At 38.8% G+C, this 27694-nt stretch overlaps 2 protein-coding genes across 6 annotated transcripts in view; one reads left to right on the top strand and one right to left on the bottom strand.

The window, feature by feature from the left end:
* The window catches only part of spata20 (spermatogenesis associated 20), a 43376-nt gene extending 32864 nt beyond the window's left edge, over positions 1 to 10512 (bottom strand). Inside the window, exons 1-11 of one of the 5 annotated variants that reach the window (XM_017483918.3) lie at positions 10249 to 10382; positions 10035 to 10105; positions 7900 to 8037; positions 7665 to 7729; positions 5614 to 5768; positions 4417 to 4560; positions 3628 to 3829; positions 3317 to 3447; positions 3101 to 3205; positions 1317 to 1391; positions 555 to 767 (exon numbers count right to left, since the gene is read on the bottom strand). In XM_017483918.3, coding sequence (XP_017339407.1) covers positions 555 to 767; positions 1317 to 1391; positions 3101 to 3205; positions 3317 to 3447; positions 3628 to 3829; positions 4417 to 4560; positions 5614 to 5768; positions 7665 to 7729; positions 7900 to 8037; positions 10035 to 10066 — 1260 coding nt within the window. In that variant the 5' untranslated portion in view covers positions 10067 to 10105; positions 10249 to 10382. Of the gene's footprint in view, positions 1 to 554; positions 768 to 1316; positions 1392 to 3100; positions 3206 to 3316; positions 3448 to 3627; positions 3830 to 4416; positions 4561 to 5613; positions 5769 to 7664; positions 7730 to 7899; positions 8038 to 9973; positions 10106 to 10248 lie in introns of those variants that run through there. The other 4 variants (XM_017483917.3, XM_053685393.1, XM_047159385.1 and 1 more) reach the window with 4 other exon arrangements.
* Positions 10513 to 10809: 297 nt separating this feature from the next.
* dhx8 (DEAH (Asp-Glu-Ala-His) box polypeptide 8) lies at positions 10810 to 27558 on the top strand. The gene is made up of 23 exons (XM_017483968.3): positions 10810 to 10951; positions 14105 to 14190; positions 15042 to 15114; positions 15233 to 15324; positions 15441 to 15547; positions 17446 to 17784; positions 17984 to 18128; positions 19029 to 19232; positions 19460 to 19547; positions 19671 to 19768; positions 19845 to 19992; positions 20463 to 20644; positions 20825 to 21019; positions 22478 to 22663; positions 22991 to 23201; positions 23597 to 23778; positions 23878 to 24018; positions 24108 to 24263; positions 24371 to 24508; positions 24622 to 24750; positions 26075 to 26271; positions 26406 to 26585; positions 26694 to 27558. Exons 1-23 carry the CDS (start codon positions 10843 to 10845, stop codon positions 26911 to 26913), a joined length of 3606 nt encoding a protein of 1201 aa, XP_017339457.1. The 5' UTR covers positions 10810 to 10842; the 3' UTR covers positions 26914 to 27558.
* Positions 27559 to 27694: the final 136 nt, after the last annotated feature.

Raw genomic sequence — 27694 nt, 5'->3', positions numbered from 1 at the left:
GACTTTCTCTATACTGGTCCCATGTCAATAACCCATAACAGAGGTACTGAGATCCAATACTGTATATTGCACAGAAATCTGGGACTGGTAAAGAGTCACAGATTTCCTTGCTCTGTTCGAGGACCTCATCAATGTTGCATGTTTTCCAACATCAACTAGACATTTCACCCACAGTGATGAGTGATTTATGAGTATGTATGACTGTATGACTAATTAACTTAAACAGCTATTAATAATACCTCTGTCTCTGTAGTTGTGCCTGGTCACATGATTTTAAAATGATAATGCAATTAATGAACAGGCTGAATTGATGATTTAAAAATCGCTCATATAAACTTTTAAGAGATAAATCTTTTACATTTAGGATTATAGTATGTCTCTATAACTGAGTCCCCTGCACTATATAAACTCTTATGAGTAATATATATTTGTCTTGTGCTCATGTATTTATTTCAATGCATTTTATTTTCCTTTCTGTATCTAGGTTGATTTTTTTTTCTCACCACACATCATGCTGCAGAACTTTTTATAAATAAATTCTAAATCAACTTGACCTGCTCTGGCTGTACGTTGCCTTGGTCTTTAACACCGTAATGATGCATGAAGATGTCAGCTTGTGTTGCACCCCCAGTGGCCTCCACCACCGTGTTTGAGAGCAGCTCCCTGATCTCCGCAGCTGTCCACACACAGAACGCTCCCTCTCTCTTCTCGGTGGACTCAGCCGTGGGCAAAGAGTCTGCATCCTCAGCGCTGTAGAAGCCACCAGACTGCAGGGGGCAGCACAGTGTTGTAAAAGAAATTCAAGTTCTTTATTACATAATTCATGTTTAAAATACACGATTACCTATGTTAACACAAAAATATAAATTCATCTATATTATTCTTTCCAGAATAAATAACTATGGCAACATACATGTGGATTAATTATAGATCAATTATGCAGAGAGCTCTAGACAGTCCCAGGATGCCTTATTAATATAATCCTGAGAGACTGAGGTTCACAGTCAGTACGAGAAAAGGTTCTGCTGACCCTTGTGATGTAACCTTGTCTTTTTAGTGTCAATGCATGGAATCTGATCTATGCTACTAGAGCTCATGTAGAAATAATACACATTAGGGTGAGGAATTCTTCATAATAGAAATATACTGTATAAAACTAATTCAAAGGATTTTAATTGTCTTTCATTCACTGACAGTGGACCATTTATTATTACAAGTGCATGACCTCAAAATGTGTGAAGATTTTCCCCCATCTGCTTACTGTAACTCAGCAAGGCAATGGCAAGTAAGAACTAATAAGAAGAATGATGCCGCACCTGGTGGCTAAGATCTCTGGAGACGTAGTGCAACACATCGCGGGACATATCTGCGAATAAGCGCTCACCGGACACCTGTTTTAAAAAGCAGCAACAGTACCATCTGAATGCTGAGCTAAGTCAAAGGAGTTCCAAACTTTACAAAATCACTGGATCATCCATGAAAATAAATCTGCATTAACAAACAAACCCAAGATGATTAACTTAAAAGGTTATAACAAACATACATAGCATGATAAGAAAGGAATAAAACATAGTGGGATGTGCTGTTATAGGACAATAATCAACAACGAGGTTGCATGATGAAGTTGATTTTCCTATAACACATTTGGATTTTCTTAGATCACAACAACTTCCCAATGCTAACAACTGTTTATTTATTAAAGGAACAACTTCATGCTTTTTAACTATTTATAGGTACTTTTATTATTTTATTATTTATTTTTATTTTATTTAAAAATTTGTAGAAGTTCAAATTTATTTATTATTTTATTATTGTATTATTTTATTGTTGTAGAAGTTCCTTTTATCAATTGTTGTAACATCTTTATACCACAGTGCTGCTGAATTCTTGAATCAGAATGTGAATATTAATTTCCTGAAATAGCATGGCTCTGAGTGTAGTTCTGGCTGTAACATAAAAGATGCGCTCATTCTAAACATGTTATTGTTCCTATAGTAACAGCTCATTCACAGGACTTGTATGGTAGGCACTACACATAATCTAAAGCTAATAATAAACATGTTATTTAACAAAGAAAAACATGTAATAATTGAATGGTGAAGTCTCAGGTGTCAGCCCGTTGTAACAGTCAGTAAGTTTTCTGCCACAGAAGAGTCTTCAGGACAGAGGACTTTGCATTTTCCAGTTTCTCTGTAATATGAAAAGCTGCCTTTTTTGTTTTGCTTTGTTTTTTAAACTTCAACAAAGTAAAAAAGGAGAGGCTGGTGAGGGAATGACTGTTTACTGCTGCTATGATGTAAGTGATCACAGGAACCAACTTGCCTTGCAGACGTTCCACTAGTACGACAGGTCATTCATTAATAAATTAAAAATGCAAAATGGCAAAATGCTGTGGCAAAAGAGGAATAAAACACTTCTGGCCGTATTGTTATAGGAATATAATCCACTTCGCTTTGCATCAGGCAGTATTACAACTCCCCTTTGTGGATAATTTTCTTATAATAGCACACTTTAACCCTTCATGGTTTTTTTTCCTTATATAAACAGCCACTTCCAAACCATCCTCTTTTTTCTCTTTCTTGAAATTAGTAAGAGAAAAATAAAAAACAGTTTCTTATGATACCAAAACCAAATTTATGCTACTGCCATTGCTTCTGACAGTTACAAAACTGGAGCCTTTTTCCAAAAAATGCTAAACAAACAACTCCTCACAGGAGTGTTTCAACAATCACTCAATACACCAATCACAAATATCAACAATTACATGGTTTTCAAAACATTTTATGTGGAGTTTCTGGTAAACAGGTCCCTATGAAAGCTGTTACATAAAATGACGTATGTAGTTATTCAATAGAAACTATAACATTCTGTATTAGAACAAACACATTAATATAACGCTTGCAACCATCACTACTGTCAGAGCTGCTGTTACAGAAATGAACAGTGCTATGGTATAAAGAACAATTACATTGGTATTATATGGTACTAATCAATTACATTGATAGAATGGAAAACAGACTTAATGAATGAATGAATGAATGAATTCAATTCATTCATTCATTCATGTTCGTCATAAACACATACACATGCACAGACCCACCTGATATGCAGTGATGTAGGCCACTGCCAGCTGGGCCTGATCATACAGCATCTTCTCAAAGTGGGGCACATGCCAAGACGAGTCCGTAGAGTATCTGTGAAAACCCTGAGACAGACAGAAGAAAGGAAGGAAGACAGATCACAGGGCTTGATGCAGTTTTACGTTCTAGTTTTTTGCGCATTCATCACCGCAGGTTTGACAAAGCCTGTAAATTACCTGAGCCACGTGGTCATAAATTCCCCCTAAAGCCATCATTCGGAGGCTGTGGAGAGTCATCTGCAGTGCCTCTGCTCCCTCCGAGGAGGCACGATTTACAGACCAGTATGACATCAGGAACATTAGGTTCACTGGAACGCAGAAACAGTGCCACTGTGTATGTAATTGCAATCAGGATATCCATTAAAAACGCCACAGCCGGATTCACTTGGTGAAAACCCACTATATCTACATACCAAAACCATGTTAATCGACAGCAGCTCTTGGGGTTTGTATCTATTCACTTATGGATCTGAACAGCATCTGTTTACCTGGCGTGGGGAACTTGGGTGCATCATTGAATCCTCCATACTCCTCCTCATATGAGTGAGCCAGCTGTTGGAAACATCTGTGAGCCACATCTAGAGCTGAGGGTAGAGTTTCTTCTGCATGAGCAGAAATGGCTGTGGCCTTCTGCAGAGCATCCATCACCCGTTCCCCACTGGACTCAAGCACTTCTCTGTTTTCCTGCCACTGAAACAGGTACAAGCATAAATTTGGATGTCCACCGCAGATGCCTAACATCTATCTTCTCTTTGTTATGTTTACTTAAATCTGTAAATCTGACATGGTGCTACATGATTATTCTGCTGCTACTTGTGGTGTGTGCATAGTAAAATAATCAGTCATTTGCAGTTATTTCCTCAGCTTCGCACACTTATGTGTACTCGTCAACTCAGTGCTGCTTCTGCTGTGCTCACTGTGCAATTTACAGTATGCTGGACTATGCTTTTATGATTAAATATACACTATATATATATAACTGCAGAATAAATAACAGAGCACCACATAGTTATTTATAATTTTTTGTTTTTCTGAATCAGTGTAGTTTTGTTCAAGTCCTATGCCTATGTGATTTGGTCTGTGTGTGGTTATTTGCCCTGTATTGTCTTCATGTACTGTATATTTGTATATGGAAAGGATGCTAAATAATACTGTATACTACTCCTGACCTAACATTAGCTAACCGTTAAGCATGAAAAACAGACAGCTATGACTTGTCACTAAATGCAGCATACTACAGTAAGTGTGCAGTACACAATGGTCAATTTAATCTGTACCTGCTCCATAATACGCATAAGCACGGTTTTAAATCCAGGTCTCCTCCCCAGGTCTTTTGGAGGGAAGTATGTGCCCCCAATAAATGGTCTCAGATCTGGAGTAAGCCAAACACTCATTGGCCAGCCACCGCCTTGACTAGTCGCCTAATGAGGAAGAGAGGAAAAATTGGCACTTGACATCTCTGAAGTATATTTCACTTACACATAATACCAAGGGAATAAAAGGAATAAAACATTATAGGGCATGCTGTTATAGGAAAGTAATCAATAATGTGTGGTGTGATGCAGCCTGTTACCACCCTGAATTGATTATTTTCCTTTAAAAGCATGTCCTGAAGTGTTTAATTCTTCATAATGTTATTGTTAAATGTTAAAACACATACATTGTTTGATAAAACACATACATTTGCCAACAATTACATATTTTATTTCATTAACTAAACAATAATGTCACTTTTTAACCATTTATAAGTAATGTTATGAAATATCTATTATCCCATTGTCACTGTTGTTACAACATTTATGAACAGTTGTTCCCTCATCAGCCTCTTTTCTCTCTCTTGAAGTTAATAAAACAACAACAACAAAAATGCAGCTTCTCATGTTACAGACAAACTGAAAAGCAAAACCTACTGATTGCTACAAAATACTGACAGAATACTTCATCATATCAACAACAATACATATTTTTGTGAAACATATTTTTGTTTAAAAATATTTTTTTTAAACATTGATTATTGGTTTTAGATTAAGCTATAGAAATAATAACATTAGAAGAAGTGCATGAATATAAACCTGTGATTTGAACAGCAGTACTGTCTGAGGTGTGCTATTGTAATTAATCAACACCTTCTGACCAATTACAAATGGGAATTCAACAGTGCTGTGGTATAACGCCAAAAAAAAAAAAAAAAATTTAACCTCATTATACTTTCTTTCACTAGTTTTCTGGTGAGGTGGAGTAAACAAAATCAATATTGGGTTCAGAAAAATATTAAAGATGTCAAAGAATAGGTTACTTCAAAATATTACATTTAACATTCAATCAGTTTCTCATATTACACTGAGGGTAACACTTAGGTTTGTCATGCATATTACAAAGCATATTGTGGCTTTATTTGTTAGAATATCAGTATCATACTGCCCAGTACTACTACACTGTAAATTAGAACAGATTATTTCCAGAGTTAACCAAACCTGTACAAATGTCATGTAGACTTTGTCCACATCAGGTCTCTCCTCTCTGTCAACCTTTATACAAACAAAATTGTCACTGAGGATCTTGCCAATCTCCTCATCCTCAAATGACTCTCTCTCCATGACGTGGCACCAGTGACAAGTCGAGTAGCCCACTGTGACAACAAAAATACCCTGAATGTGAAAATGGACAAGATTACAGAAATGGTACACTACAGGGTGTCCCAACAGTCTCCACACATAGGGGAAATGAAAAAAATGTCATACTTATATATATATACCAAAACCACTACTGTGGTCATCACTATCCACTTGCAATAGGACCAGCTGGGTGGCAAAGACAGTGCTAGCAGTACCTGAAAAGTAATTGGAATCAAAAAATAACTACTGACCATACCAAAAGAGTTGAAAAGGAAAGTTTTGAGTGAGGAAAAGAAGGTTTCAATTCTGGCTTCACTGGCAGAGGGATACAGTCAGTGTTGAGTTGTTCCATCCTTAAAATTTCAAAGATGGCGGTTCATAAGCACAAGGTCAAGCAGTAGGCATTGGAGACAACAAAGCTACAGACTGGCAGAGAATCAAAACAACTCTCCACTGACTGGGGTGACCACGAACTCATTCGAATGCCACTCAACAACCGTAGGATGGCATCAAGTGACCTACAAAAAGAATGGCAAACGCCAGCTGGGGTAAAGTGCACGGCGAGGACAGTTCGAAACAGGCTCCTAGGAGCAGGGTTGAAATCGTGCAAAGCCAGAAAAAAAACCTTCATCAATGAGAAGCAAAGAAAAGCCAGGCTGAGGTTTGCAAAAGACCATAAGGATTGGACCGGAGAGGACTGGAGTAAGGTCAGCTTCTCTGTTAAGTCCAATTTTCAGCTTTGCCCAACACCTCGTCAAAGGGTGTGGTTAGACAGAGACCTGGAGAGGCCTAAAAGCCACAGTGTCTCGCACCCACTGTGACATTTGGTGGAGGATTGGTGATGATTTGTGGGTGCTTCAGCAAGGCTGGAAACAGGCAGATTTGTCTTTGTGAAAGACGCATTAATCAAGCCATGTACAAGGATGTCCCGGAAGAAAGCTTGCTTCCCCCTGCCCTGACAATGTTCCCCAACTCTGAAGATTGGATTTTCCAGCAGGACAATGCTAAATGCCACACAGCCAGGTCTATCAAGGTGTGGATGGAGGACCACCAGATCAAGACCTTGTCATGGCCAGCCCAATCTCCAGACCTGAACTCCACTGAAAACCTCTGGAATGTCATCAAGAGGAAGACGGATGGTCACAAGCCATCAAACAAAGCCTATGGAGTGGCATAAAGTTACCCAACATCAATGTGAAAGTCTGGTGGAGAGAATGCCAAGACACATGAAAACTGTGATTGAAAATCAGGGTTATTTCACCAAATATTGATTTCCAAACTCTTCCTAAGTTAAAACATTACTACTGTGTTGTTTACAAATGAATATGAATTTATTTTCTTTGCATTATTTGATGTCTGACAACACTGCATCTGTTTTTGCTATTTTGATTAGTAGTAATTTTCTGCAAATAAATGCTCTAAATGACAATATTTTAATTTGGAATTTGGGAGAAATTGTGTCAGAGGTCTATACAATAAAACAAAAATTTTCATTTTACCTGAAAACATACCTATAAATAACCTGAGAAACTGATCATTTTGAAGTGGTCTCAATTTTTTCCATATACATATATAGATGTAACTAATATTGATAAGTATGAGCAAAGAAGGCTGTGAAAAATTGTCTTTATTGCTTATCATTTTGATCTTTTGTTAAAAAAATACACATTTTCTCCATGGCTGGATCAGAAAGCTTTAACCAGACTTTAACAGGAAACATGGCAAGCACGTCACGCACACCACTGTTACCAAACTTAGTAACAAATTCAAAAAGACTGGAAGTGTTGCGGACAAACCAAGAAGTTAACGTCCACGAACATCCACTAATGAAGGCACAACTGACATGGTGCTGGCCATAGTCCCTTATGCAAGGAGACTTTTGGGACACCTTGTATTTGCTGTGTGCTTACCTGATAAAAAAATGGGTTTATCTTCACTTTTTGCTTTGTCGAAGGCCTCTTGACCCCAGGGAAACCTGAAAGTAAAAAAAAGCAAAGGATACAGACATTTGTATGCTAATGGTAGATGTAAAGACATGCCACACACTATTCACCACACTAAAATATAAAATGGGTGTATTAGCAACATATGGAAGAAATGTTTGTTTCCTCTATATTTTTTTCTCGTTTAAAAGCATTTCCTCACCAGTCCACAGGGTTATGGGCATGCTGCTGTAGGTATGGGGATTTCTCTTTGTTCAGGCGATTTGTGTGTTTTGGTGGGTGCAAACTCTCTCGTCCATTGCTACCGGACGCCATACTGAAACGGGCTGCTGCACAAATCCTAGGTTCAAACAGATAGAGGTCTTCAGACTGTGAATTTAGGTACAGTATTTACAGTCATGTGAAAAAATAATATACCCCATGGAAATTGTTGGCTTTTTTGACATACTTGGACAAGCAAATCATCTTCGAAACAGTGCCTTTTATTAAAGTTGATATACTTGAACAAAACAACAAGGAAAAATAGCATTTTCAATCATGTATTCAAAAGAAATATCCACAAATGTGATATCCTTCTGTGGAAAAAGTAAGTACAACCTTGGCCTCAGAGGCTAGTATTGCCGCCTTTAGCAGAAATAACTTCTTGTAGGCATTTTAGGTGTTTTCTTGCATTTCAGATACTTCCCATTTCAAATCCCTGAAAACATTTCAATGGGATTCAAATCTGGCTTTGACTAGGCCATTCCATAACCCTCAATTTCTTCTTTTTGAGCCATTCATTGGTGGATTTGTGCTTAGGATCATTATCCTGCTGAAAGGTACACCAACGGTTCACCTTCAGCTTTCGTACAGATGGCCTCACATTATCTTCAAGCACTCTTTGATATGATGCAGAATACATAGTTGAAACATTGAATGCAAGTTGTCCAGTCCCTGAGTCAGCGAAGCAACCCTAACCATAACATTTCCACCACCATGCTTCACAGTTGGTATGAAGTGCTTCTCCTAAAAAGCTGTCTTTGGTCTGCACCAAACATGTCTGCTGTTACTGTGGCCAAATATCTCTATCTTTGATTCATCTGTCCAGAGCAAATTATTCCAAAAGGCCTGGTCCTTGCCTATATGCTCATTGGCAAACTGTAGTCTTGCAACGGCTTTTTCCTGGCACGCCTCCCATGCAGGTCAAATTTGTGCAATCTCTTTATGATTTTAGAAGCATACACTTTAACACCAACAGTTGTAAGACTTACTAGCAGATCATGTGATGAGATTTGGGGGTTCTTGGAGACTTCTTTTTTGCATCAGACGACCTGCTCTTGGGCTGAGGACTAAGGATTTGCTAGGACGGCCAGTCCTGCACAAATTGGCAGTTTTTTAAAAATCTCTGCCACTTGTAAATGATTTTCCTTACAGTGGAGTGATGTATTTCAGATAATTTGGAGATCTTTTCAAATCCCTTGCCAGACTCATATGCATCAACAACATTTTTTTTCTGAAGGCCTTTTAGAACTTTTTAGATCTTGGCATGATGACACCACACACCTCGATAGCAAGGGGAAAACCAGACAGTAGATATGAAAGGGTTATAAATAAGACCAGTTCCACCTGCACTCTCTAAGCAAGTTCAAATCACTGGCTCCCAATCTTGAACACCTGTTTCTAATTTTATGGATTTGAAGGTGTGATTAATGTAGGGGTGTACTTACTTTTGCAGTCACTGATCTGTTTTTTTATTTTATTATATTTTTTGTTATTTAAATTGTGAAAATTATTACACAATATAGATTTTGTGTCATTTGATAGTGTATCAATTTTATTAATAGGCTCTGTTTCAAAGAGGATCAAATGTTTGCTTTTTCAAATATCTAAAAAAATAATAATAATGATGAAAAATAAAAACAATAATAATAATAATAATAATAATTTCCATGGGTTGTACTTATTATTTTTTTTACATGACTGTATATGAGTAATACTGTACAGTATGTTCTGGTGTGTCCTCAGTGTTCAAGCTTGTTTGCCACATGTCAGTGTGTTGGTGTTACTTGTAAGGAGCTGAAGCTTAGCAGAACCTGCAGTGTCAAACTAAACAAATGGCAAATTATAAGCATTCATTATGTTGGGAATTAAGGCTGTGTTAGTGCAGAGATTAAGGGACAATCTAAAGACAACACATTTAGGGCCTTATCATTATTGTATATCATTTTCATAACAGAATATTCATACCCTTTCAAAACGAATTCTTAATCTTCTGAAAATTGTAAGGCTTTCTGTACCTCTACAAGAACCATGTGAGCCAATATCTGTCTATATCTGTGTCTAGCTTGCAGTATGCACCTTTTCCCCCGTCCAACCAGCCAGACTGCCATTTTGACATGGTGTTTGATGTAAACAACTCTGTTAGACAGCTGGAAAAGCAGTTTGTTTACATCAGTTAGCTTGCTGACTGGGACAAAGTGACATTCAGTATATGTGACATAGCATGAAGAAGTTCTGTATCAAACCCTGTGAGTAGGGAGCTCTTAAGTGTTTCCAGCTGCGAGCTTGTTACCTGATTCTGTCCTGGGACGCAGTGCAGTGTAGAAGTCTATAGTAGCTGTCAGTGTGTGTAGGTGTGTGTCCACAATCCCGCCCTACAGAGACAGTGAAACTCGAAGTTCTGTCTTTTTTAAAGAAAGCTCCACTGAGCAGACTGCAGTTTGCAGGTATAGTAGCAGACGCCAGAGATCGAATCCAGCAGGATCTGAGCATCTTAACGTCCGCAAACACAACAGTTCTGGCTGGAATCCGGAGTCCAGTCAATGTGAACTTCACAAATCAGCCACAAGATGTCACTGTATAACCCTTTACTCATAACACACTGGTTGGATGGAATTTTATACTGATGTTTACATGAAGTTTTAATCTGTCGAATTACCATAATCAGGGCGCAACCAAAATCATGAGCTGATAAACTCGGATATTCTGATGTGCGCTTGTGTTCTAATTTTTGTATTATTTCCATTGAGGTCAAAATCTGTGCTGTCCACAAGAGGGCGACATATTCGTAGTGCTGCAAATACCCGGAAGTAATAGTCCTTGCGAGCGGCGGAAGTGGAACGCTTTTACTTCCTGTGGTTCGTGAAAACAAAATAGATAGTGTAACATGGCCGACCTCGGTGAAGATGAGCTCAAACAGCTCGAGTATTTGTCTTTAGTGTCTAAAGTTTGTACCGAGCTTGACAACCACTTGGGAATCAGCGACAAGGACCTTGGTGAGTTTAAATATTTAATAACTGCGAGCTGTAAACTTTAATAATCTGCAGTACCTGCTTAGCCAACTAGCTGCTGTGGCTGATGAATACTAAACAGCTTTATATCGCACATGTAGTGTAACACACACACACACACACACACACACACACACACACACACACATACATACATACATACATATGCATGTGCATATATATGTATATGTAATGTATGTATGTATGTATGTATGTATATATATATATATATAAATATATAAAATGTCGCCGTTATTATTATTATTTCATACCACATATACTGTGTTTATACAAGTAGTAAGGAGCCGTTTGGGATTCATTATCTGCCTAGGCTAGCTAGATTTTATGTAACAGAATGTACTGGAATAAAATTCATTTGAAGTTGGACGTTCGATATTAGCAGAAATGCAGAAATTAAGGGACTGTCTCTAAAGTTACATACAACATTGTTAAACAAGATTCTAACTTCAACAGCATTTGAAGGGAATGATGTACAGTCACACAACCAACTGTAAAGTGTTCGACTAGGTGTCGCATATAACGCACACCTTTTAGATTTTTGATATTTAACCCTACAATGCATGAACCAAAAAAACATTCACAAATACATAAAGGGGTCAAAATGACCCGTACTGGATTGAATGGTTTTCTTAAAATATATAGATGTCCTATTAATGAAATAATTTTATATAGTATCTCACAAAAGTGAGTACACCCCTCACAGTTTTGTAAATATTTGATTATAACTTTTCATGTGACAACACTGAAGAAATGACACTTTGCTACAATGTAAAGTAGTGAGTGTACAGCTTGTATACCAGTATAAATTTGCTGTCCCCTCAAAATAACACACAGCCATTAATGTCTAAACCGCTGACAACAAAAGTGAGTACACCCCTAAGTGAAAATGTCCAAATTGGGCCCAATTAGCCATTTTCCCTCTTGGGTGTCATGTGACTTGTTACTGTTACAAGGTCTCAGGTGTGAATAGGGAGCAGGTGTGTTAAATTTGGTGTCATCGCTCTCACACTCCCTTATACTGGTCACTGGAAGTTCAACATGGTACTTCATGGCAAAGAACTCTCTGAGGATCTGAAAAAAAAAAATGTTGCTCTACATAAAGATGGCCTAGGCTATAAGAAGATTGCCAAGACCCTGACACTGAGCTGCAGCACGGTGGCCAAGACCATACAGCAGTTTAACAGGACAGGTTCCACTCAGAACAGGCCTCGCCATGGTCGACCAAAGAAGTTGAGTGCACGTGCTCAGCATCATATCCAGAGGTTGTCTTTGGGAAATAGACATATGAGTGCTGCCAGCATTACTACAGAGGTTGAAGATGTGGGGGGTCAGCCTGTCAGTGCTCAGACCATACGCCACACACTGCATCAAATTGGTCTGCGTGGCTGTCGTCCCAGAAGGAAGCCTCTTCTAAAGATGATACACAAGAGAGCCAGCAAACAGTTTGCTGAAGACAAGCAGACTAAGGACATGGATTACTGGAAACATGTCCTGTGGTCTGATGAGACCAAGATAAACTTATTTGGTTCAGATGGTGTCAAGCGTGTGTGGCAGCAACCAGGTGAGGAGTACAAAGACAAGTGTGTCTTGCCTACAATCAAGCATGGTGGTGGGAGTGTCATGGTCTGGGGCTGCATGAGTGCTGCCGGCACTGGGGAGCTACAGTTCATTGAGGGAACCATGAATGCCAACATGTACTGTGACATACTGAAGCAGAGCATGATCCCCTCCCTTCAGAGACTGGGCCGCAGGGCAGTATTCCAGCATGATAACACACCCTTCAAACACACCTCCAAGACAACCACTGCCTTGCTAAAGAAGCGAGGGTGAAGGTGATTGACTAAACCTTATTGAGCATCTGTGGGGCATCCTCAAACGGAAGGTGGAGGAGCACAAGGTCTCTAACATCCACCAGCTCCGTGATGTCGTGAGTGGAAGAGGACTCCAGTGGCAACCTGCGAAGCTCTGGTGAACTTCATGCCCAAGAGGGTTAAGGCAGTGCTGGAAAATAATGGTGCCACACAAAATATTGACACTTTGAGCCCAATTTGGACATTTTCACTTAGGTGTGTACTCACTTTTGTTGCTAGCGGTTTAGACATTAATGGCTGTGTGTCGAGTTATTTTGAGGGGACAGCAAATTTACACTGTTACACAAGCTGTACACTCACTACTTTACATTGCAGCAAAGTGTCATGTCTTCGGTGTTGTCACATGAAAACATATAATCAAATATTTACTAAAATGTGAGGGGTGTACTCACTTTTGTGAGATACTGTATGTGTGTGTGTGTAATTAAAATATATATAATAAATATATTATTTTATTAATAATACATCTATTTTTTTGAAGAAAACAATTCAATCCAGTACGGGTCATTTTGATCCCCTTTATGCATTTGTGAAGGTTTTTTTTTGGTTCATGCATTGCAGGGGTTAAATATCAAAAATCTAAAAGGTGTGCGTTATACCTGACACCTAGTCGAACACTTTACAGTTGGGTGTGTGACTTTACATCATTCCCTTCAAATGCTATTGAGCTTTAAATTATGGTATATTTTGTGTATGTAAAAAAAAAAAATAAATAAAGTAATAAAACACATGGCAATATTTATATATGATTTAATAGTTTATTTTGTTAAATATCAAAAATCTAAAAGGTGTGCGTCATACCTGACATCTAGATTAACACTTTACAGTCGGTTATATGACTGCAAGTCATTCCTTTCAAATGCTATTGAAGTTAGAAACGTGTTTAACAATGTCATATGTAACTTTAGAGATAGTCCCCTAATTTCCGCATATCCGCGAATATCGAAAGTCCAGCGTCAAATCAACTTTATACCAGTCAGAATGTGTCTTTGTTTTGGTCATAACTTAAATGACCATCACCTGGTAAAGAGTAACAGAGTGTACTCGTGTTTATAAGTAATATGTTGATGTATCACTCTGTAAATAAATGTAAACAAATCTTCCAAATGCTCATTAAGGCTGTAGCACTTTCTCCGCTCTGCCTTGTAGAACAGTAGTGATTTTTACCACCTTATAACTTGCAGGTAATGTGACCATTTGTCTTTGTATCTCATATACTCATACCCCTTCCTGTTGTTGTTTACAGCGGAGTTTGTCATCAGCCTTGCAGAAAAGAACCCAATGTTTGATAGTTTTAAGTCGGCGCTGATCAAAAATGGAGCAGAGTTTACAGTAAGTCATGTTTTAGTTGGGTTTTTTTTTTAACATGACTAACTAATTCATGTAAATAAGTGGTTTCTGCATATGATGTGAATTAGTATTTGAGATAGGCGATATAAACATAAAACTATTCCACGAAATTCCATGGTGTTTTGCGGTGATGATATGGAAAATAGTAACGTTCGATACTATCTTTTTGGCCACACATCAGCATACAGTGTTTGGTGTTTTTGCTTGAGTTGGTGGAACACATTTGAAGTGTTTCCTTCCTTTTTCGCTACAGGGTTTTGACACACTTTGCAAATCACAGCCGTTTGATTCACATCTGATCTTCTGTATCTGATCCACTTCTATATTATGGAGGAAGCTCCTTTTTGGGGGATTTATTCTTCTTCCTCATTTAGGGTTTCAATAGTGTCTCGCTCAAACTAGTTCTTATTCTACGTGTGAGGTGCCCACGCTGCGGTGTGCAAACACGTCATCAACTATATCAACAATATAGGCCGGAATTGTACCGGTATACCATGAACGATACGATATGGCACAGCCCTAATTGGTATAATAATCATAAATTGGCAATGTGGTAAAAAAATAATAATAATAATAACATAGAACAGTATGTATTTTTCTGTTTGTTTATTTTTTCATTATGTTTTGCAAATAAAAGACCAGTAAAACAGTGGCGCAATATTATTAAAAGCTATAAGTTCTATAAAGCAGTTATAGTAATCAAGGAGGGAAGTTACCAGTGGTACTCGCATGCGGATTATGTTTTGTCCTCTGCAGTACAGTTTTCTTTTTCTTCTTTTTTTTTTTATTCATATTGTAGATATTGGCTCATATTCATGTTTTACTCCCTACAGGACTCACTCATTAGCAACTTACTCCGTCTCATTCAAACAATGCAACCACCTGCTAAATCATCCACTAGTAAAGGTAAATAGTCCAATGGTGTGTGCTTAGTATGAAAACTGTCAATTTCCAGACAGATTTTTTATTTTGATCTTTCTTTTTTTTTTTTTACTATCGTTTTGCCTTTTGATCATTTCTGCAGGGAGTGAGCCTGTTGTCAAGTCGAAGAGTGAAAAAGACCGGTTAAAGGAGTTGTTTCCTGCCTTGTGCAGAGCTGACAATCCCAACACCAGAGTGAGTCGTTCTTGCTTGCTTTCCTTTTGTATGCATGTGTTTATAAAATGAAAAATACTATTTTTTAAATAAAATAATTAAAGTGCTGATGAGAACATCTGTTCTTCATTGCCCAGACCATGCTAGACGAAGACGATGTAAAGGTTGCGGCTGATGCTATGAAAGAGCTGGAGATGTTTATGCCCAGTGTCAAGGCCACAGACTCTAAGAGCAGCAAACAGAGGTGTGATTCCTGCTGCTCACTGCAGAAATTCAATGTAGATGAAATTGGTCTTTCTTGTTCTTACGTAGTATTCTATTTGGCTTAATTTTACCAGAGAAGGTTTGGTAATGACTGAATAGATCAGACATGGTAAAGCACAGTGGCCTCCACTAATATTGGCATCCTTGGTAAATATGAGCAAAGAAGGCTGTGAAAATTGTTTTTATTATTTAACCTTTTGATCTTTTGTACAAAAATACAAATCTGCTCTCATGGATATCAAACAATTGCAAACACAACACAGATTTAGCAAAAAAAAATAATTGTTAAATATGTGTGCCACAATTATTGGCACCCTTTTAGTCGATACTTTGTGCTACCTCCCTTTGCCATAACATCTCTGTGTCTTCTCCGATAATACCTGATGAGGTTGGAGAATACATGGCAAAGGATCTGAGACCATTCTTCCATATAGAATCTCTCCAGATCCTTCAAATTTCAAAGTCCATCCTGGTGGACCATATTTTTTGTACAGGTTTTAAGTCACGGGACTGGGATGGCCATTGCAGGACCTTGATTTTGTGGTCAGTAAACCATTTTTGTGTAGATTTTGTTGTATGTTTTGGATCATTGTCCCAGCCTCAAAACATTAAAAAGCCACCACCACCATATTGAACCGTGGGCGTGTGCTCCAGAACCACCTCTGGTGTTTATTGCCCAAAAGCTCTATTTGGGTTTCATCTGACCATAGAACCTGATCCATTTGAAGTTCCAGTAGTGTATGGCAAAATGAAGACGCTTGAGTTTGTTTTTGGATGAGAGTAGAGGCTTTTTTCTTGAAACCTTTCCAAATAACTTGTGGTGATGTAGGTGACTTCGGATTGTAGTTTTGGAGACTTTCTGACCCCAAGATGGAACTAACTTCTGCAGTTCTCCAGTTGTGATCCTTGGAGATTTTTTGGCCACTTGAACCAGCCTCATCACAGTGCGTCGAGACAATATAGACACACGTCCAATTCCAGGTTGATTCACAACATTTCCAGTTGACTGGAACTAATTATTTTCCTGATCGTGGAAATGGGCATTTTCAATGCTTTTATTATATTTGTATAGCCACTTCCCATTTTGTGTAGCTCAACAACCTTTTGCTGCACATCACAGCTATATTACTTGGTCTATCCATTGTTATGAATGACTAAGGAAATTTGTCCTATGTCTTACCTCATATTTATACCCCTGCGAAAAAAGAAGTCATGGTTGAACAATTTCCTGTTCCTAGTCACCCAGGTGTACTAAAAATATTTAAAATATCAATGGGAATATACTTCAAATATATTTTTCCTCATTCATGGGGTGCCAATAATTGTGCCATACATATATTTAACAGTTTTTTTTTTATATAAGCCTGTGTTTTGTTTGCAATTGTTTGATATCCATGAGAGCAGAGTATTTTTGTGAATTTTTTGAACAAAGATCAAAAGCTTAAACAGTAAAGGCCATTTTTTTAAAGCCGCCTTTGCTTATATTTACCAAGAGTGCCAATATTATTGGAGGCCACTGTATGTGTGATAATTTGCTCAGATTACAGCTGGTAGTTCAGATGTACAAGTACTGTGCTCAATAAAGCAACAGACTGCCATGTGTATGCTAATATTAATACGTTATACAAATCTGTATTCAGATAAATAGAGAAAATAATTTGCTATCATGTGATTGTGTTTCAGTTTTCCAGATTCATGCTGATTAAAATCGTGGATGTTGTTGGTAATAGATTAATTAAAGAACCTTCTCAAGTAAAACTAATCCAGCACAGAAAAGGGATTTAATGTATAACAGTATAATAATAGTATAATTAAGCAATTATTTATTTGTGAAAAGATTGTCACATTTTGAATAAAATCAAAATCCGCACTGTTCAGATCCGAAGCCAGCAGCAGCAAGAAGAGTCGAAGAAGTAGGAGCCGCAGTCGAAGTCGAGACAGAGACCGGGACAGGAAGAGACGCCACCGCTCTCGTTCTCGCTCGCGCTCTAGATCTCGCTCTCCTGACCGGGAGAGGAGGAAGCGCAGGAGTCGCTGGCATTCCCGTAGCAGATCCAGGAGTCCAGGCCGAGTGGACCGAGAGAAAGGTTCAGACCGCTGGAGGGACAAACATGTAGACCGGCCGCCCCCAGAGGAGCCTGCTGTGGGTGACATCTACAATGGCAAAGTCACCAGTATCATGCAGTTTGGTTGCTTTGTACAGCTTGAAGGGTTGAGGTTCGTTCCAGTACTGTGTTTCTTTCCCCTTATGTCTGCATTTTATTCACTTTGCACTTGATTTCTCCTTGTGAAATCAGTTGAGATGAATGTACTCTTGACTTAACTGAGTTTGCTCTTATGAGTGTTCTGTATTTGCATATAGTGCACTCAAGGAACTTTTTTGTCATCTGTTGAATATACTTGTTTGTGAATATAGGAAACGTTGGGAGGGCTTGGTTCATATCTCGGAGCTTAGAAGAGAGGGCAGAGTGGCAAATGTGGCAGATGTGGTCAGCAAAGGTCAGAGGGTGAAGGTCAAGGTGTTGTCTTTCACAGGCTCTAAGACCAGCCTGAGCATGAAGGTAAGTGGGCAAACAGCTCATCCACTGTATGCATACACGGCACTCTAAACCCCTCGATAATTACTCCAATACTTTAAAAAATAAAAAATAAAAAAAAAAAACACATTCTCTCTCGTCGACACTACTCAACTTTTAATAATTCCACAATCTGTAGGTGTCCTGCTTATGTCGGTTATCTTCTCAACATAACACTGTGCTCATGCACAATATGACCTTTTACCCGTAAGGATCCCGAACAAAGAGCTCCTGATCCCAAAATCCCATTGTTGCATGAAATGTCTCCTGTTACATTTCCAAATTTTTTGCTGGCAACAAAAAAATCTGGGCTTAAAATGTGCAGTCTGTAGTACTGAAGGTAAATAAATAAAACTGTACACACATTCATTTATTCACCTCAAATTGACAATCAACACAAAATTAATCACTTTGTAATAAGTAAATTGGATGCTCAAACTGGCCATAGAAGGACATAATTGAATTATATATGAGTATATGAAAGAGATTACAAAGTATTGAAAAAGGTTAATCAAATTGTTCTTAGACAATCTTACAATAATTAATTCTATAATGCCTATAATATTAAAATTTTTGAATTATACTTATATAATATTTTCTAGCCGTGCTTTACACTTGATTTTCGGACATCAAAAACATGAAAAGTTATTCAGAAGCCGTCTACTAATACTTATATTTGTGTATGCATAAATTATAAAATAACAGTTTATATAAGGTATATAGGATTAAACTCTAAAGAAATATTTTTAAATAAAAAAAAAATCATAGGGAAATTTTTATTTAATAGCAAGTGGGTAATATTTAAAGGCATTAACATTATCCTATCATTAGCACTCCTCTGTTGTTTCTCTGTGCAAGAGTGATGTTTGCTTTTACATGTGTCAGGATGTTGACCAGGAAACAGGTGAGGACTTGAATCCCAACAGAAGGAAGAATGTTGGTGGCGATGGTCCGGAGGAGTCAGCCATGAGGAATCCAGACAGGCCCACCAACCTCAACCTGGGTCACGCTCCTGAGGTGGAGGATGACACGCTAGAGCGCAAAAGACTGACCAAGATCTCTGATCCTGAGAAGTGGGAGATCAAACAAGTATGCTTTCCTGCACAACTGGTTTTGTGGAAGAACTGCATTACTGCTACTTGTTTAGTCCTTTTTGAATTGGCCACCTGTGTACCAACAAATTCCTGAGTAATGACTTGTCCATTAGATGGCAGCATTGCTTTTACTAGTGAAAATTGTGCTGCTGCAATAAAGACCTGTTGAATGTTATGTTAATTGTGTGTAGATATTTATTTATTATTCATTATTGTCTCCAGATGATTGCTGCCAATGTGCTGTCCAAAGAGGAATTTCCAGACTTTGATGAGGAAACGGGGATCCTGCCTAAAGTAGACGATGAAGAGGGTATGCCAAAGTGACTTGTGCTTTCTTGAACATGAGAGCCCATTCGCATGTATTGTTCTTAAGCAGTACAACCATTTATGTCCATTCAGTGTGTTTGACATTCTCTAATTGTCCTTTGCTCAGATGAGGATCTGGAGATCGAACTGGTGGAAGAGGAGCCGCCTTTCCTGAGAGGACACACCAAACAGAGCATGGATATGAGCCCTGTGAAAATAGTGAAGGTCATTAAACATTCTGATTAGAAGATGTAAGGTGCCACAGGGTTGTGCCTGTAACTCATAGTCTGTTTGTTTTTAGAACCCTGATGGCTCGCTGTCTCAGGCAGCCATGATGCAGAGCGCACTGGCTAAAGAGAGGCGGGAAGTGAAGCAGGCTCAGCGTGAGGCTGAGATGGACTCCATTCCTATGGGCCTCAATAAGCACTGGGTGGACCCTCTACCTGACGGTATGATCTAACGGTATTATTTTGAGAATTGTAGTCTGAATTATATCAGTTGTAGCTTTAGGTAGAAGCCTGGAGTACTAGATTGGTTCAGTACTGTTTACTAATCCCCAATCAAGATCTTCCTATCTACGTGATGCATCTAGAATGCTCTTTGCCAATTTTATTCTTTTCAAAGAATTAGTAGCCTTTTCTGTGCAGTTACTGAGCTTAAAAGATGCCGTGAAGGTTGCATAATTTTAAGCACTGGCCCACCAGGCAGGAAAGGCTATTATATGACTACACAGTGGGCTTGATGGCCATTTGATTTCCTGCCGCCTTTTAAAAGGGTAGATGAAGGCTGATCTGCAGCTATCTCAGATATCAATATGCCCTCTGGCCTGGCATGAGTCCATCCTGTTTGTCCCTATTTCAATAAGTGCACTCCTCTGTTCCTCCATGCTCTCCTCTCACCCTTATTTACATGCACACAGTTGATGGCAGGCAGATCGCCGCTAACATGCGGGGTATTGGCATGATGCCCAATGACATCCCAGAGTGGAAGAAGCACGCTTTTGGTGGCAACAAGGCTTCATACGGAAAGAAGACGCAGCTATCCATCATCGAGCAGCGAGAGAGTCTGCCAATCTACAAGCTCAAAGAACAGCTCGTTCAGGTCTGTGTTTTACATTCCTGTTGCAGTTACTTAATTACGACCCGATTTATGGTTATAATGACACAGGCCTTTGTTTAGAATGTGCTGTTCCTTTGTGTATAATTTCCAATAATATGGATTGGAAGGATCTACTTGGAACATGTGAAATCATTATGCTTTGGTATTGTCATATTGTTACAGGCTGTTCATGATAACCAGATCCTGATTGTGATTGGAGAGACAGGCTCAGGGAAGACCACACAGATCACTCAGTACCTGGCTGAGGCTGGATACACAGCACGTGGGAAGATTGGCTGCACACAGCCCAGAAGAGTGGCTGCCATGTCTGTGGCTAAGAGAGTGTCTGAAGAATATGGTTGTTGTTTGGGACAGGAGGTAAATAAGCTGTATTACTATTATACAGTTAGGATGTCTAACACACATAATGCTGAATCCATTTGTTGCCTTTAGTTAGTTAAGTCTTGCACTGCATGGGATAGAGTAATATTCATAACTATGGCTGCAACAACTAATCGATAATAATCAATTATGAAAATCGTTTTCAACTAATCTCATCAATTAGTTGGTCTGTGCGGCACAGGGCATGTTTACTAATTACATTACTTCTGTTCAGAAAACACACTTCGGAGAGTAAATACTAAAGTTGTGTCCCAAATGAAGTACTGTACACTTACACTATGCACTCTGCACTACTGTCTAGTGTGTGGATTTTAGGAAGGTAATATCATCTCAAATATAACACTTGCTATATTTTTTTTTTATTTTTATTTTTTTTTTTTATTTTTTTTTTTTTTTATAAATAAACTAACCGGAAGTATAAGCCACGACGGCGCATGACGTCATACGCACACTAGCATTAGCAGACACCCAGAGTCACCAATAATGACTTTCTTCAGTTTACTTTCTGTCAGCGTTACCTTTTATTCCCAACATGACCTCAGTCACCATCAGACGGAGGCGAAATCGTCACGTGACTGAGGAAGAAAGTATGTAACCTTCAAGTCCTCTAAGGGGAGCATTTTAAATACCGTGGAAATCAAACTGATGCACGAGGACAAACTCATGTTTATATCCAAAATCCCCTGTGTGTAAGGGGTTGGGGAAACTGGTGCAAGCTGCTTAAAAGGTTTAGTTTAATTTAAGTTTATTGTCATTATACGCTGTATTTGCACGCTTGCAGTGTAAATTCTGTTGTTTATTATAACGGAAGTGATGTGTTAGTAATGAGGCCGCATTGCTGATCACGTGCTGTGCAGACGCGCTGATACACAGTGGGAGTGCGAGTAACATCTGTAATGTCTAATTAAAACATTATGATCAAAAGTAAACACAAGTAAAATATGTCTAAAGGCAGTGAGTAACAGAAACCACAAGGTGCAGTGAAGGTGAGTTTTTATTATTCATTTAGGACTGTAGTTTAATTGGTTGCTTTTTGTGCATCCATAAAAATAATGTATAAATACTATAAAATTATTTTATAGTATTTATGCATTATTTTTATGGATGCACAAAAAGCACCCAATTAAACTACAGTCCTACATTAATAATATATATTCTGGTGTGTGTGTGTGTGTGTTGGGTTATTTTCCGTTTTGGACAAATAGTTGTGTAAAGTTTTTGTCTGAAGTTTATATTTGTAACACTCAGTTTGTCGATTTTATTTTAAATAAACAAAAAAATGGTACTGAAAGCTTGCCCCACCCTGTCCGATTAATCGGAATAATCATAATAATAATAATAATAATAATAATAAATAATCGGCCAACTAATCGATTATGAAAATAATCGTTAGTTGCAGCCCTAATCATAACATCTTTCTTCTGGTTTTCACAGGTGGGCTACACTATCCGTTTTGAGGACTGCACGAGTCCAGACACGGTCATCAAGTACATGACAGACGGTATGCTGCTCAGAGAGTGTCTGATTGACCCTGATCTGGGCCAGTATGCTATCATTATGCTGGATGAGGCTCACGAGAGGACCATCCACACAGATGTGCTCTTTGGCCTGCTCAAGAAGGTAGGGCCATTAGGATAAGCTAATGCCTGTTGGAAATTAAAGGAGGGGTTTATACTTTTTTTTTTTTTTTTTTTTTTTTTTTTTTTTTTTTTTTTTTAAAAGCACTCTGTTGCCTGTAGAACATACCTGTCAGTCCAATTAGTATACTGTAGCAAGATTGAGATAACTTAGTACTCCTGTTTACTCATTAACAGTTGGCTAATGAAAATGTCACCGAAGCATATGCACCATGTAGTAAAACGTTTTATGTTAATGTGGCTACATTGAATTGATAAGGTTACTTTAACTTTATAGCCATCACATTGTTTTTGGGCTCTTCTTATGTAGACTGTACAGAAGCGCCCAGACATGAAGCTGATTGTGACGTCTGCTACACTGGATGCTGTGAAATTCTCCCAATATTTCTACGAGGCCCCTATTTTCACCATCCCAGGTCGTACGTATCCAGTAGAGGTGCTATACACTAAAGAGCCTGAGACAGATTACCTGGATGCCAGTCTGATCACAGTCATGCAGATCCACCTCACTGAGCCACCAGGTAAAGCAGCAGTATTTAATACTGAAAGATCAAAACTCTGTGTTATAATTGCACTAAATGTTCAGAATCTTATCTAGGAATGGTTCAAGTTGTGCAAAGCGACCTCCAGGAATCTGTCTAACTGAATGGTCAGTTTCATTGAATAGATATACAGTAATGTGTTTCTTTTAGGACGTCTAAAGCTTGTTACTTTTATACAAGTAAAATGCGTGCAAAGATCATCATCAAGGGGTTAATAGTAATAAGTAAACATGGATAGAGTTCCCAGGATGTAAACAGTTTGACACTTTCTGATATAAGGGGCGGTGTAAGAGAATATTTGGTTATAATCTAATTAGTCATAATCATGTCATGTCAATAATTATCACATCATTAACTTTTGTTTGAATCTGTAGGTGATATTCTGGTATTCTTGACGGGTCAAGAGGAGATCGACACAGCCTGTGAGATCCTGTATGAGCGAATGAAATCACTAGGCCCTGATGTGCCAGAGCTGATTATCCTACCTGTGTACTCTGCGCTGCCCAGTGAGATGCAGACCAGGATCTTTGACCCAGCTCCACCTGGCAGCAGAAAGGTAGCAGCTTTTGTTCTGTCCTGTAGTAGCCATGTACTGCAGCCTTCCAACATATAACAATTATTTAACCAGGACTCTGTACTTCACTTATTTATGTAGGTGGTCATTGCTACAAACATTGCTGAGACTTCTCTGACCATTGATGGAATCTACTATGTCGTGGATCCAGGTTTTGTCAAGCAGAAAGTGTACAACTCAAAAACTGGCATTGACCAGCTTGTGGTGACCCCCATCTCTCAGGTACATACACACATGCATATAGCTGAAGGCTAAAAAATGAAGTGCTATCGCTCTGTAAAGACTTAACTGTCTTTGTTGTGGTGTTTTAGGCCCAGGCTAAGCAGCGAGCAGGCCGAGCAGGTAGGACAGGGCCCGGCAAGTGCTACAGACTGTACACAGAACGTGCATATAGAGATGAGATGCTCACCACCAATGTGCCTGAGATCCAAAGAACTAACCTGGCCAGCACTGTACTCTCCCTGAAGGTGTGTGTGTGTGTGTTTAAATAGTCACACACTTCTTAACTTTTAATTCTAGAATATCTTGTATGTTTTTGTGCTATTTTTGCTAACCAATTTTTGTCTCTGATTAGGCCATGGGAATTAATGACCTGTTATCCTTTGACTTCATGGACGCTCCTCCTATGGAGACGCTGATCACAGCAATGGAACAGCTGTACACGTTAGGAGCTCTGGACGATGAGGGACTACTCACTCGTCTCGGGCGTAGGGTATGACTTATTAAATACTGGGTCTATGTTCTGTTGTGTTTACAAGTATTGAAATGGTGCTTAAGTGCAATAGGATGAATGCTGAAGCATTTCCTCATTTCTGTTCATCTCAGATGGCCGAGTTTCCTCTAGAGCCCATGCTGTGTAAGATGCTCATCATGTCTGTCCACCTGGGCTGCAGTGAAGAGATGCTAACAATAGTGTCCATGCTCTCTGTGCAGAACGTCTTCTATAGGCCAAAGGTAACACTCCTTGATAGCACTCGCTCACACAGGTCATACCCATGGCCAGTGGTAATGTTCCTGTTTTCTTTTTTAATTCCTGTCTCTAGTTGTTTTATCTCCCCATTTCTATAACTCATGCTTCAGTATGTATTCTAAAATGTACATAAGTGAAATAAATTTAAATATAGTGTAATTAACAGTGGCTACATATTTAGCTGAAGCTTTGTACTTCTAACTGCCAGTGGTAATGAAAATAACCTGGATGACATCTTGTGCGTGTGAGCATGCATGCTAAAACCTTTCAACATAGTGAAGTATGACTCAGTATTTGCAATAAATACCTCTGTCATACAACCATCTTTGCTTTTCTACTATATTGTCTCACACGTTTCTGATTACATAAACATTATAAACACTTCTTACTATGGTCAGAGCTACAGAATTTGTGTCCTCCAAAAGTAGCTATAAGCCTTCAATCATCTCATACTTTCAGCCTCTGTTAGTGTATGTTTTTTATACACTAACAGCTCCTTCGTCTTCATAGAACACTATGGAACCCCTAGGCACCTTTTAGTTTTGAGTCAGTCCTGCTGTGTTAGCATTTCTAGCCTTATTAGCGCTCATTCTCCCTGTTTGTTGGAAGCAGTGTTTCTTCAAATATTTGTATAGCTGACTAGAAGGCCTTTAGTGGCTATGTGCCACTAGTATGGTTGAGTGGTGTGCACTCACCATAGCACGCACTGTTGCTGAGTGTGCTTAGTTGGCTGTCTCCATATCCCCTGCCGTCTAGCAGACTAGACATTGCCACTTGCCACTAGTTTAATTAAGTGTTTTTCCCGTGTCATACCATATACACTATTCAGTGCCGAATTTACTGGATTTACACTAATACATAGCTCTGGGAGTGGAGTTGTTTTTTCTTCCACACAACAGACCCCTCATTGTGTCCCACCCCCCCAACTAAGGAGCAGGACATTCAGGACCTTGTTTGCTTAAAGGCATTATCCAGGTGATTCTCTTCACCACTGCCATTTAGGAAGTGTGAACCTGTTATGGACTTAGCTGTAGTTCTTCGAAGCCCAAATAACTGCCAGTAAGAACTCTCAAAGACGAAAAGATGGCTGTATGCCAATGGTATTTATTGCTAATACTATGGTTTCAGCATGCACATGGTCAAGAAGGTATCCAGGTGATTCCCGCCAGCCCTGATTATCTGGGGTTCACTGTTATTAGATATGGTCAGAATTCTAATCAGATACAGAAACACCCTGACAAAGAACAGTATTATGTTTCTAAATCAATACACATGAATGTTCTTCATCATCTGTATGCTGAATTTCAGGACAAACAGGCTCTAGCTGACCAGAAGAAGGCTAAGTTCCACCAGCCTGAGGGAGACCACCTCACTTTACTGGCTGTGTACAACTCTTGGAAGAACAACAAGTTCTCCAATCCCTGGTGCTATGAGAATTTCATCCAGGCTCGCTCATTACGCCGCGCACAGGATATCCGCAAGCAAATGCTGGGCATCATGGACCGGTAAGGAATTTTTATTAAACTTATTTTACAGCTGGTCCAAAATATAGTTTGCCTTTAGTTTACTCTGTGGGAATTTTAAGTGCATTCAAATGAGTAGGTTTTGAACAGGTACCTTATCCCTCTCATTCTTTTAGACACAAGTTGGATGTGGTATCATGTGGTAAGGCCACGGTACGTGTTCAGAAGGCAATCTGCAGCGGTTTCTTCCGTAACGCTGCTAAGAAAGACCCTCAGGAAGGCTACAGGACACTCATAGACCAGCAGGTGGTTTACATTCACCCCTCGAGTGCCCTCTTCAACCGACAACCTGAGTGGTATGTCTGCATCAACAGCAACAGCTCATCAGCCTGTAGCATTGTGTTCTTTGTTCTTCTCTTTCCCTCTGTCCTCTGTGTAACATGGTTTTTTTCATCTTCCTTCAGGGTGGTATACCATGAACTGGTGTTGACCACCAAAGAGTACATGCGAGAGGTGACGACAATCGACCCACGTTGGCTGGTGGAGTTTGCGCCGGCCTTCTTCAAAGTATCTGACCCGACTCGCCTCAGCAAGCAGAAGAAACAGCAGCGTCTTGAGCCTCTCTATAACCGTTACGAGGAACCCAATGCCTGGAGAATTTCCAGAGCTTTCCGCAGACGCTAGAATGTGCTTACAGTGTACCTACAGTCTGGCAGTATCCTCTAATGCTGCTGGTGACACTTTGAAAACGTTGTGGACAGATTTTGAATCCTTTTTTTTTTTTTTTTTTTTTTTTCTTTTATATATATATATTCATTTGTAAGTAGTTATATTATTGGCATTTGGAATGCTCCTCCTTAAATCTCTAGCTGAATAACAAAGGGGACCTTTTTGTCAGTTTAAAGACAAAACGTTGTTTTTGAATGAATAAACGTACAACTTTGTTGTATTGTCTTTTTTATGCATATTTTTTGTTTCTGATTTCCTGGCATGACTTAATGTCATGTACAAAGATTATATTTGGCTTTGCAGCTTGTATGCATTGAAACAAAACTGATTTAGTTTTAACAGACTGTCAGTGATTAAAAGTGCTAAAAAAAAAATGTATTCAAAGTTTGTTTTTAGTTTCTTTTGTTTTTGTCTCTCTGCATCAGGACTTATTTGTTAACCATTATGAACGATGATTAAATACAGGAATGAGTTCCCAGCTTAATTTCGTTTCATAGCAGGAAGTGATTAGAAATGTGTACAAGCTTTTTATATTAATCCTCAGCTGTATATTATATTGGATCCTTCGTGCTGTGTAATAAACTTCGATCAGAAACGCCAGATCAGTATCATTTCCTCTGTTTTGTCCTAGTCCAAGAAATGGATTATATTATTTCAAGTTTCCTCATAAACAGGAGTCCAATCACTTAACTTGAAGAAATCCCTGTAAAGCCAAGAGTTTATTTCAATAAATGAA

Source organism: Ictalurus punctatus, chromosome 13, assembly GCF_001660625.3.
Source record: "Ictalurus punctatus breed USDA103 chromosome 13, Coco_2.0, whole genome shotgun sequence".
Taxonomy (NCBI): domain Eukaryota; kingdom Metazoa; phylum Chordata; class Actinopteri; order Siluriformes; family Ictaluridae; genus Ictalurus; species Ictalurus punctatus.
The sequence above is the reverse complement of the archived record's forward strand: the minus strand, read 5'-3'. Positions and strand labels throughout refer to the sequence as shown.

Coding starts and splice junctions, on each gene's coding strand:
- dhx8 (XM_017483968.3), top strand. CDS start 10,843: ATGGCCGACCTCGGTGAAGATGAGCTCAAACAGCTCGAGTATTTGTCT. Junction 18,129..19,028: donor AGACCAGCCTGAGCATGAAG/GTAAGTGGGCAA, acceptor TACATGTGTCAG/GATGTTGACCAGGAAACAGG. Junction 23,202..23,596: donor CCACCTCACTGAGCCACCAG/GTAAAGCAGCAG, acceptor TTGAATCTGTAG/GTGATATTCTGGTATTCTTG.